Here is a 12,314-nt window from a genome sequence, read left to right as displayed (position 1 = left end):
GGAACCAATATAATTTCAATATGGTAAAAAATTACTCCTGAACTCTGCATTAAAGGAAAAATAGGACAAACAATACAATCTCCCACGACAAGAGAACTTCAGATTGTTTCTTCTTTCTACTACCTACCTCCCATCCTACTACCATCATCACATAGCTCGTCACCATCTTCACTTAAAATTCATTGACAATTCCCTTGAATCTAACTATACATTTAGTATAACTGCATAAAAAATATTTCAAAAAGATTTTCAAGAAAAATTTTTATTTAACAACTTGCTAAAATCTCACAGTTCTATAAGTATGGTAACTGTAGGGAATCTCACTTTTACTGTCTAGCAACTGAGCATAGTGGATGGTGCAAAGGTTCTTTGCATGGTTCCTTTGGCCTCCAGCTGCAATGCACTACCTTTTACTTTCATCCATTCTAACTGGTCCTTTCCCACCTAGCTGATAGGCTTCATCACCCTTTCCTTATTCCAGTTTTCACCTCTAACTAAAGAACATATAATTTAAGCAAGCCCCATTAGAACAATAAATTAATTCTGTGGTTTCAATAAACTAAGGACTTAAAAATATCAAGACAAATGCTTTACATAATAAAATAAATATAATTAATAGTTCAATATCAATATAACTTGCATTTTCCCCTGACATACAAACCTTGAAGTCCTTTCTACAGATAGTGTTCATTCATTGTTGGCCCAGTTGTTGAAGCATGGTAACAAGATGGTTAATGGTGGAAGATAGGCGAGTGGCAGAGTACCTCTAGTTACCTGTCGGTAGCCTATCACTTTTTCCTTTAGTGACGGACAAAAGTAGGAATAGTCAGTAGTAGGTGTACTATAAAGGACTTCATGTTTGTATACTTATGAATTTACAACTTGTTCCTACTATGATAGTAACATTCTTTGATGAGGCTCTACGGCACAAGTTAGGCCGTGGAGGACAAGAGTCACATCCCATTCTGGAGGCCAAAAACCCTGAGGTGGCCAAGAATTTCCCAAGGCTCCTATGAACATGGACACCTCTACCTACCAATGAAGAGATGTCCAATCCTTCGGTCTGAAGACCTGGCTCAAAGGCAGAGTGATAGACTTTCAACACAGGGATTCAAAGGAGCATGTCTCAATGAATGTGGACAAGTAAATCCATGCTCTGCTGAAAGGTAGCTCCAAACGGAGAAAAACCTTGTCTAAAATGCCAAATGGAAAATATGGCCCACTTCTCTGGTACATACTAGTTGAGGCTACCTCAAAATGTGTGGGAAACAGAGAAAAGTGGACTGAGGGGTAATCCTGGGTGCCCTCAACCAGAAGAGCCAGCAGACCATGACACCACTCAGCACAAGATCAACAAGTGGCTACCAGGATTATCAAAGAATTAGAATAACAAACACATGTTTGATATCTGCAAATCATATTTAGAGAGGCAAAAGGCATAGATGTTCAGATTGTTCCTGAGGTGTTGGAAAGCACCCTCAATGGCAGCTCAAGGTGTGCAACAATAGAGTAGTACACCATGAGCTTCCTGTCTACTAGCGTGGTAAACAGGTTGATCACTAGAGTCCCCAAAGCTCAAAAAGCCTTTCCCCATTCAAGAAAGCAGGAACAAATTTGTCCCCACTAACTGCCCCAGGCAACTGAGCTGGTCTGCTAAAACATTCCCTCTAGCAGGAATGTCCCTGGCTGACAGGTCAACAACACGGCAAACTACCCACTTGTGCAGTGCCAACTGGCAGAAGTGAAAGACCATCCTTCCCCCCCTTGTTGATATACATCATTATGGTACTCATCACCACTTTGAAGCGACCATCACATGATCTTAGAATATTACAGCTGGCTGCGCTGCACACATCCCCAAGATGGTGATGTGTAGATAAAGGTCGTTCTTTGTCCATGCAGCTGATGTGATGAGAACCCCATAGTGTGCATCTTACCCCTCCTTTGATGTGTATGGGAACAGAAGCACCTCTAGGTGAGAAGTTCAAAGGGACTTCCACTAGGAGGTGCTTGTCATCCAGCCACCATGCCAGGTCCTCATGCACTTCTTGGCTAAAAGTCACAGATGAGAGGTCTCGGACTTTCTGATACTGGACACACGAGGCTGCAATGCCCTTTTGTTGTCCCAGAGGGCTTGAAGGAGATTGCAAGATGGATCAAGGCATCCCAGTTATTGGAACACCCCTTCTCCTCTGCCACTCCAACTTTACTATTGGACAGAGTAAAGAGGAACCCAAGACCAATCCCCTTTGCAAGGTAGGATTACTCTTAACTAAAAATTTCAAAAGAGCTAGGCAGAGGGACATGCCTTCTCAAGACAAAGTTTGCCATATTTCACTTCTGTCTAAAAAGAAAGTCAAAACATTTCCTCCCAACTCCAACAACTTCCAGAACTTTGACCTCTTTCATTTACAGGTCAGCTCCAGTGATGGAGAAACCAGCAAGTATGTTCAATTAAAAGGTCAAATCACAATGGGTAGTGGGTTAATGTGGCTTTTCTTAGCAACATTCACTTCAGGGTGTGACATCCCTGCCCACATGAGTTAGGGAAGAAGAGACTCTTAGTCTTTAGCCTTGGCAGACAACTCTTTTAGGAGAAGGACACTAAAATCAAACCAGTGCAGTGGGTAGAAGGGACTCTTTAACCTTGGTAGGCAACCCTTCTAAGAGAAGGCTACTCTGAATACAAACCTTGTTCTCCAACCTTGGACTGTGCCATAGCCATTGTACCACGGGCTTCCATGGTCTATGGTTTGAATTCCCTTGCCTGAGGTATGATCAGGCATTTATCCTCTTTTTCGTTTACTTTCCTGTTTTTTCGAAAAATGTGTAAGACGACTGATAAGAAAGCAAAAGTTGCTTGGTGGATTATCAGGAAAGTGCATTCGTCTTTACCTAATCTTTTCCTTCTGACCGTTTTATTTCTAAATCCATCCTGACTGTCCTCCCCCAGTTGTTGTGGCAAACCTGGTGGACTTCTTTTGCCTTACAAGGTATGGCGTCCCCACCTTGTCAACCAGTTGCTTCCAGCGTTCTTTCAATGACATATGGTGACGTTTAATTATACTCTTCTTACGGGAAGGGCTTAACTCTTGCTCATAAGATGGCCGCCCCCATGCAAATGTACAGGCAGTCCTCGGTTATCGGCAGGGGTTCTATTCTGGGGGTGTGATGATAATCGAAAATTGCCACTAACCAAAAATCGGTGATTTCCGGTGCCTTTTCGGCGATTTTTGGGCTTATCAGCACCGAAAAGTGTCGATTTTCAGTTATCGGCGCCTCTGTTAAGTATGTATTGGCACCAATACCCAATTATCGGCACCGATAAGTGGAAATCAGCAATTTTCGGCGCCGAAAATATCCGATTTTCGTCGCTAGACAAGCCCCATAAAACCGGATCGTCATTAACCAAGCCTGCCATTAGCCGGGGACTCCTGTAGAGCAAATGGCTGCCCACATAGCATAATCCCCCGTACTCCTTCCTTCTGCTGGTGAAATGCTTGTCATTCTAGGTAGCCAAGAGAATGAGAGCCACTGTAAGGATTGGACGGAACCTACCTGGGACAGCGGCCATATTAGGCACTAAGGCGATTTGGCCTCGCAGTTCAACCGCAAGGGCCTGGTTTCGCTCTGACTCCTGTTTTGGTTACTGTCGAGAGCGGATGCTCAGTTTCCGCTCGTACGTTTTCACAGGACCACCACCCTGGCTCCAGCCACATTTCTCAGTTCAGGATAACCCTACTGGGTTGCTTCTTTGGACTCCTACAGTACACCTAAGACTAACTCGGGCATTTTGGTGCCCTGTTTCTCCTCTTCTTCTTCTTCTTCTTCTTCTTCTTCTTCTTCTTTTAACGTGCTTTTTTCCCATTTTTGTATGGGGTAAGCACGATGCCTTCTTTTGAAGGACTTTTGATTTGGCTTTGGGGTAGACCGTAGTCTCGATCGGCTGCCCTCCATAAGAGGGGAGGAGGGTGAACTCCGATTCTGTAATTAGTTGGGAAGTATATATGAAACTTAATTTTATTACAAAAATGTCATTTTCATATAAGTGACTTACCAAGTAATTACACAGCTGAATCCCACACTGAATGGAGGTGGGATAAATAGACATATTCTACTCCAAAACATTAAAGCATGGTGATAACTTTGAAATAGAAAATTTTGCCAGCAACGGTACAATGCTTATTGTTTCCTTACCTGGTAAGAGCTACTGCAGGTGAATACCGGTGAAAACAAAGTAAAAAACAAAAGCTACCCAACAGCCAATGTCATCAGTCAATGAGCGGCAGGAATAAACTGAATACCTGAGCCGGTTGTACCTATTCTTCCCCGAAAGTGGGCAGGGTCTGTTACCTACACCAAAACAATATGAGTGCTACCGCAGAATTTTAAGAACTTAAGCTGCCACAAAAAGTAGGAACTAATAGCAATGTAATTACTTGGTAAGTTACTTATATAAAATTTGGAAGTAATTTGTATATTTCCTAACATACAAACCTGAGGTCTTTACTTAGGGATTACCTTCAGCACAAGTTGGAGCAGGATATTCTACAAAACAAGGTTGTTCGGTAGTTGGACTACCAGTGAGAGGGGCGAGGGGTACCCTCACCACCTCCCTTCACTGAGTTGCACAACCACTTGCCTTATAGCCCAGTTATCAGTATGAGGGGTGGCTAGAGGTGGGCAGTGTATGCAAAGACCTCAGGTTTGTATGTTAGTAAAAATACAAATTACTTCCACAATTTGTCATTTATTCCTACACGAATACAAACCATCAGTCTTTACGTAGGAAGACTTACTGTTTGGTGGGAGGATCTGAGTAGACTTCCTAACCGACTGGAGGTTCACCTCACGTAGGACTTTTTTCTGGTCGTGAAATGTTGAGGAAAGGAAGCAGTCCCATGTCTCTGATCAGGAGAACAAATGTGTGCTCGACTGTCACACTTCTGGGCTTTTCAAAATAATGGGTTTGAAAGCAACATTACTTCAAAAAAGGCTTGGAAGAACACTATGTCAGAGACAATAAAGCTAAGATAAACAATGGGTTACTTTTATTGCCTATCCCTCTCCCCCCTTGCTAGAGAGAGGGTAGGACTTACTTCTATTAGATCATAACAATGGAAAAAATCGAATGGCTGATCACTCATATGCATATGTGCCCGTCCAGCACTTGACTGTTTGAAAACCTATCCTCTGCCTGCCGGAAGAGGAGGCTATAAGGCAAGTGGTTGCGTAACTCAGTGAAGGGAGGTGGTGAGGGTACCCCTCACCCCTCCCACTTGCAGTTCAACTACCGAACAACCTTATTGTGTGGAATAGCCGGCTCCAGCTTGCACTGAAGGTAATTCCTATGTAAAGACCTCAGGTTTGTATTTGTGTAGGAATAATGAGCTTACCTGCCAGTTGTTTTCCCCGGGGCAGAGCCTGTCACCTATGCAAAAACAGTAGAAGTGCTATCATGAATTTTTAAAAGGCTGCCGCGCAAGTAGAAACATTAGCTATGTAATTACTTGGTAAGTTACTTATATAATATAAAATAAACAATCATAATGGGTACCCACTTGGTCTAAAAACAAGACTTTGAAATTGTGTACTGTACAAATATAAGATTTTTAGAAAAATTTTAAAGCACATGTGAACTTACATGATAATCTTAAAATGGATACATTTAGTGATGGAATGTTCATCTTTAATCCTTACAGAACTCCAATCCGAGGTCTCCTCTGTTCCAAAAGCTGACACCACCACCGCGTAATCACAAAACTTGTCAAAACCTTTAGTGCAGTGATGAATTTCTGAAAAAAACGATTAATAATAAGTCTGGAATAAAAATTCAAATCATTCCTCTCCAAACATGCTGAACTATTCAATGAAGTCCACTATTTCAAAATATGGTAAAAAAAAGTTTTACATATGCTCTATTACTGATAACACTTGAAATGAGAAAGGAAAAAATTTAAATCTAAAGGTAATTTAGGTATCTAGGGAAGATCCACGCTGGTTTTCTCATTAATTCTCGAAAAGATGTCTAGGTATTTTATCTTAAAATCATCACTGTACATATCCATTTACTCAAAGAGAACTGATCTAACACATGCCATAGGTGTAAGAGCCAAGTGTAACAATCACATACCAATCTTCATACATATTAGATTGCTAAAAAGTTAATTTCCAAGACCTCATATGTACAATCAATCTAAACAACCATATGAAAGCACACTGAAAGTAATGTAGGTCACCAGATTTTCAAGATATTTTATATTTGTCCTGGATAACTGTATAAATTAGACCCTTATATAAAGAGTATTCAAGGCATGAGCTGTAGAATAGTTGATGAAGCATGGTAAAAAGGTGGTTTATTGGTCACAGGTGGGTGCATGGCAAGTTGCTGCTCACCCACCTGTCAGAAATCCAGCACTTTTCTAGGTGAGATTATTATAAAGAGGCTCTAGTTTGTACAGCTAAGAAAAAAGTTATTTTCACAATAAATTTAAGTTTCATATATACTTACCAAGTAATTACAAAGATAATAGTTTCACTCATGCAGCAGCTTAAATTCAAAAATCGTGGCAGTGCCTCGACTGTTTAGTGTAGGTGACTCATCCCGCCCACTAACTGGAATACTAGGAATGACTTAGCAGATAACCTCATTCTGTGTGGGCCCTTATGTCCATCAGAGGGGAGGAGGGCGGGTTCTGATTTTGTAATTACTCGGTAAGTATGTATGAAACTTAATTTTATTATGAAGATAACATTTTCGTATAAGTAACTTGCCAAGTAATTACATAGCTGAATCCCACACTGATAGGTGGGATACATGGACATATTCTGCTCCAAAATCCAGGTAATGATTTTGAAATAGAAAAGTTGCTAGCATTGAAAATAATGCTGGTCGTTTCCTTATCTGTTAAGAGAGCTACTGTAGAAGAATACTGCCTCTGGTTGGTACTCATCTTAACCTGTAGTGGCATGGTAGTATAGCTGTGGAGCACCTCTACTTAAGTGGGAGCTTTGCAGTGAAGGAGTATTCCGATGGCTAGCAAAGCATCAATAAGTGCCCTTGCCCTGGGCACAGTACCAAAATAAAAAACAACCAGACAACGCACTGTCACCTACAGTGAAATAAAACCACTACCCATCCACTGAGTGGTGGGTGCCCCAGGTACATTGTACCCCCCAGCTCCCCAAAAACTCGGCATCTTACCACAAGGTGAAGAGATAGTAGGTGAAAATCCTATGCTTCTTCCCTCAGTACCATGCCAGTTACTAATAATGGTCCCAAGGTACTGCAAAATTTTTAGACAGTTTTAACTTTCAAGAAAAAAGTGATTACACTTCCAATAGGTCGATTGCGGAATGGAAGTGGCATATTGTGCCTGAAAGCTAATGAGGTAGAGGCTTCTGACGTCCTTAGCTTTCACATAAAAAGTAGGCAAATTGTTCTCCTGAATCTGAGAGTGTGTCTCAAAAATAAAACTCATTTGAGATGAAGGACAATGCGTTCTTATTCAGAGGGCGAGACAGGTTCCTGTCAGAACACCATAGGTTATGGATGGCCCTCTGATCTACAAGGCTTGCTCAGGTAATACCTGAAAGCTGTAACTGGACAGAGAGCTCTCTCTCTTCTTCCTCAGAGCCAAGGATGTCCTTTAATTACTTAAAGGAGAAAAAACGGACCCAGGGCTTGGATGGGTCCTCGTTCTTGGTTAAAATCCAAGGGTAAGCCAGCAAACTATGTCTCCTTGTGAAAAACCTACTCTAAAACGATGGCTTGGATCTCGTTAATACGTTTTGGCAGAAGCCAAGGCCACCAGGAAGACAGCCTTCCAGGTAAGGTTTTTCAGAGAAGAGGAGTGTAGGGGATCAAAAGAGGGACCAGTCAGTCACTTAAACACTACATTCAGGTTCCAGAAGACCGGGTTTTCCTTCCTTGCTTGGACATGTCAAAGGACAAGATGGGGTCATGCATATTTGGGTATGATGAAGGATCTAGGACCCTTTGCTTAAACATGGAGTTAAGCATAGTTTGGTACCCTTTTACAAGAGGATCTAGATCTCCTCAGATAAAAGAGGCAATCCACAATCTGAGTCATACAGTAGACATCTCAGAAGAAGAGACAGAGCCTGAGATACCCACTTCGGTAAATCGCGCACTTAGTCTGGTAGATGGTGTGTCATGGGTAGATGCAATTATGTTGAAGAAATATACTGAAAAATAAATATCCCTTTTCCAAGAGTGACTGTAGCGAGAGGAAATCCAGCTAGTGTTTGCTTGTAGATGTCATCACCTGTCAGTTAGTGCGTCAACACTTTGTGGACAATTAGCGATTCGATGAAAACCCCTTCCTGTGGGAACAAAAGCATGTGGTTTCATGCCTTTATAACATGGAGGAATATTCGGTCCACACTGCATCAGAAAATTTGTTCTAGAAGCTTCTGTGACGTGACCGGAAATGGGCGGCTATTACGGAACCAATCAGTATGCAGAAAATCAAAAAACTCCTTATGTGGGAATGATGATTGTCTGTCTTCATTAGCTCCGCCCATACAGTGGTATACAAGCTTCTAGAAGAGACTACCCAAGACAGATAGAAACAGATAGAGACAGAGAGGGTAATCAGAGGTCGGGCAAAGCAAGGTTCCGACGGGAGTCTCCCTTTCAGACAACTACTTTTACTCTCATCTCCATAAAAATCTTGTCCTGCCCGAGACGAAGAGAAGCAGCAAGCCCTTCCTGCTTGTGATGAGAAGTCTCTAAGCCCTCCATGTCCGAGAGGAGGTAAAGCAGCAAGCCCAACTTACCAGTGACGAAGACAAGTAGTCAGGCCTTTCTGCCTGTGACAAGGAGTAGCAAGCCCTTCCTGCCTGGGTCAAGGAGAAGTAGTCAGCCCTTCCTGCCCGTAGCAAGGAGCAGTCGCCAGCCCTTCTTGTCCTCCATTTGCACAATCTCTGGACTCTTGGAGAATCAACATTTGCTGCCCCATCCTGAAGACATCCCTTTTGCAACGTCTTCAAGCTCGTGGTCACCATGCCAGCATCATCTCTTCATCTGAAACTCCAGTCGTCCTTCTGCGACATCTTCAAGCTGAAGCCACCGCGCCAGCATCATCTCTTCAGCTGAACCCCCAGCCACGAAGGATAACTCACCAACTTGCTATTTAAGTATTATAACTGCTCTACCTTCCAACCTGTTCCCCCTATCTATAATTGCTTTGATTTATTTTGTAGTGTCATGTTGAATGAAAGCATAAGAGGAAGTAACATTTCGTTTCTTTGTAAATAAGGTTGTGAATAAATAAGTTGTAGCATTGTGAGAGTTTCTTTTTATGTTCATTTCCTATATTTCAATTGCTGGTGTTGAATCCTTATTGTTTAAAGTTTGAAAGAACCTGCAACGATTTTTGTTCATGATACGGAGCTAAAAGATTGATGTCTGTATCTTTTAATAGCCTCTTGCAGCATGTCTTGAAAAAACCCTTTCATTCTGACAAGCTCCCGGACAGTCTGAAGCCTGTCCGAGCAAGAGCCAACCACCCTTGGTGGTATCTCTTGAAGTAAGACTGTCTGATTAGATACGTATTGTGGAAGGAGTCTTGGAGAGTCCACCAATAACCGTAGCAGATTCAGGAACCATTATTTCATGGTTCAGAATGGGGCTGAGAGGGTCATCGTAATGTTGCAATGAGCCTGAAGCTTGTTCAGTCCTTCCTTGACCAGGTCCAAAGGCAGAAAGGCATAGAGGTCCAGGTTGGACCAATCTTGCAGCATGGTATCTGTTGCCCATGTTGGAGGGTCTGGGGCTGGAGAACAAGAGAGAGGAAGGCGAAGGTTCCTTGGGGTGGTAAACAAGTCCAAAGTTGGCCCCATAGATTCCACAGATCCTGACAGACCAGGGGATCCAAGGTCCACTCGGCAGGAAGGACATACTTCTGACGGCTCAGTATGTCCACCATAACTTATTAGTTTGCCCTGAATAAATTGAGTGACTGGAAAACTCAATTTTGATATGCCCACAGCAGAAGTTCTCTTGCTCTTTGGAGGAGAGAGAGAGAGAGAGAGAGAGAGAGAGAGAGAGAGAGAGAGAGAGAGAGAGAGAGAGAGAGAGAGAGAGAGAGAGAGCCTCCTTGTTTACATATATGCATTGGGGCTGTGGTCTTGTCTAAAACGACTACCACAGTCTAGGATGGTTCCCCAAGTGGACTCCCCAGCCTAGATCCAAGGCTTTGAGTAGAAGTCTAGGTCTGGGCTATAGGATGAAGGAACTTCCCTTCCAAAAGTCTATGTTCAGACAGCCACCACTGTGGGTCCAACTTTAATCCGGGGCTATGGGGAAAAAACAAAGGTGTCCAGGAGTGTTTCTCTGTCCCAGTTGCTCTTGTGTTCAAAACCTTCGAGCACTTTTCCTTCAAAGGGAATCGAAAAAGTCAGTCGTCCAGGTAAAGACTGATGTTCCAGAAAATGAAGTCAAATGCAAGAGGAGCAAGGATCGACAGAAGAATTGCTGTATGGAGGCCGAAGCACAGATCCTCGAACTGGAGGACTCTGTCTCGTAAGATGGACCTGAGATACTCCCAGAGTCCGGCAGGGACATGGGAGGATGCTTCCTACATATCAAAGGTTTTCATTCAATCACCTGGAGAATGGATGACAGGACTGTCTGGTTCGTCTCCATCTTGAACTTCACCTTCTATCCGAAGAGAAAAAGGGTGTTGCGGGTCATGCAGACTCGCAGACAACTGAGCGAACTTGCATATCATCATGCAGACTCGCAGACAACCATGTGGACTAGCTGCTAACCCTGCAGACTCTCTGACAGCCTTTCGGACATGTGGACATCCATGCGGACTCGACTTCTTATGTGGACTTGATAACGTCTAGGTTAGACTTGATGACACCTTGTACAGAATGAAGACATATGCGGAACTGTATGTAGCGGAAAATAATATCTGGCAAGCTTAGAGCAAGCTTGAAAAATCATAAAAGCCACAGATGCCTATGCACAGGCATAACAGTGGCCTTGTCAAAAACCAGACTGTGACACATCCTTCTGCAGATCAGTCACAATTCTCTAAACTGTGTCCTGAGGGAAGAGTTGATGTAGGTCCAGAGGCAAAAATAACAGGGCTGATTGCAATGGTGTGACTCTCTCAGTAGTAAAGGAACACCAGAGTTCTCTCTTTTTGAGATTTCAGAGTAAAGAGCAGGAATCTCTAAAGGTCATCTCAATCGTCCTTGCCCGCACAGGATAGGACTCGGAGACAATCCAAGGCAATGTCTCTCAATAAACAAACTGGAAGTCCTCTATCTTCTTAACCAGTGCTCTTGCTGCCAAACAAGAAAGCTAGGGGCTTTAAAACCTTGACAAAATCTTCAACAAGTAGGTTCCACTAAAACATCACAGGGAGGCATCAAAAGACACTTTGTCTTACTTCCTTTATGTGAAAAACAAACTCCCTACTCCTTGAGTGACTTCTTGGACAACAAAGAAAAATGCCAGAGGAGGGAGCTTTCTTCAATAAGCTCATAAACTCGGAACACAAATGTCCTTGTCTACAAAGGACAGGACTCAGAGACACTAACTGTTGTGGAGGGGGCACCAGGGCTGAATCAGGGACCTCTCGATACGCAGTCGAATGCTCTACTACTGAGCTACATCCCCCTAAAGGGGGAAGCGCTGGCTGGATTTGAACTACAGACAAAGGAGGAACAGACCAAAGAGAAACAAAACGCTTGTGAGCCGGCTGTATGGTACTCAGATGCAGGAGACTGATACTGAAGAGCTGGTGCCAAGTGAGCGGGAACTAGTGTCAGGTGTTCAGGAATCGGTGCCAGGCGAACAGGAACTGACACTGGACATAGAAGGCTGGTACCGGGAGTTCAGGAAGATGCAGAAAAATTTTCCATGAGCGGGTGCTAGGTGTTGAACGGCGGGAGCCAAGTACTGTACTAGATAGATAGTGCCGCTCTGGAACAGGTGCCAGGCGCTAAGAAGTTGGCGCCAGGAGCTCAGAAGCTGAATCCAAGCATTCGTGAATTGGTGCCACTCAGGAGCTCTGGTCTGAGAGGGATCATGGAGCTTTCTCTTCTTACTTGGAGGCCAAGAAAGGTCACCCAACAATAGGCAGCTCAGGAGAGAAGGTAACGCCTTTCCAAAGGAAGTCGGACTGAGGAAGAGGCAGAAGACACCACAGCAAAACTGCAGGAAGGCTGTGATATGAAGCTAGCCTCCTTATCGCTTAACAGGAAGCATAGAACGGTGACCGTTATCTGCGTGCATCTTCGGCGGCCGTGAACAATAAAAAAACGTTATAGCG

General features: G+C 43.3%; 1 protein-coding gene across 6 annotated transcripts in view; it reads right to left on the bottom strand.

Moving 5' to 3' along the window:
* LOC136832257 (beta-1,3-glucosyltransferase) overlaps window positions 1-12,314 on the bottom strand; it is a 132,718-nt gene that overhangs the window by 113,354 nt on the left and 7,050 nt on the right. For all 6 annotated transcript variants that reach the window (XM_067093154.1, XM_067093131.1, XM_067093124.1 and 3 more), the window contains one exon: window positions 5,645-5,795. In XM_067093154.1, the coding sequence (XP_066949255.1) occupies window positions 5,645-5,687 (43 nt within the window). In that variant the 5' untranslated portion in view covers window positions 5,688-5,795. The remainder of the gene's footprint in view (window positions 1-5,644; window positions 5,796-12,314) is intronic.

This window comes from Macrobrachium rosenbergii, chromosome 4 (assembly GCF_040412425.1).
Source record: "Macrobrachium rosenbergii isolate ZJJX-2024 chromosome 4, ASM4041242v1, whole genome shotgun sequence".
NCBI classification, from domain to species: domain Eukaryota; kingdom Metazoa; phylum Arthropoda; class Malacostraca; order Decapoda; family Palaemonidae; genus Macrobrachium; species Macrobrachium rosenbergii.
This window is presented reverse-complemented; position numbering and strand designations above follow the sequence as displayed.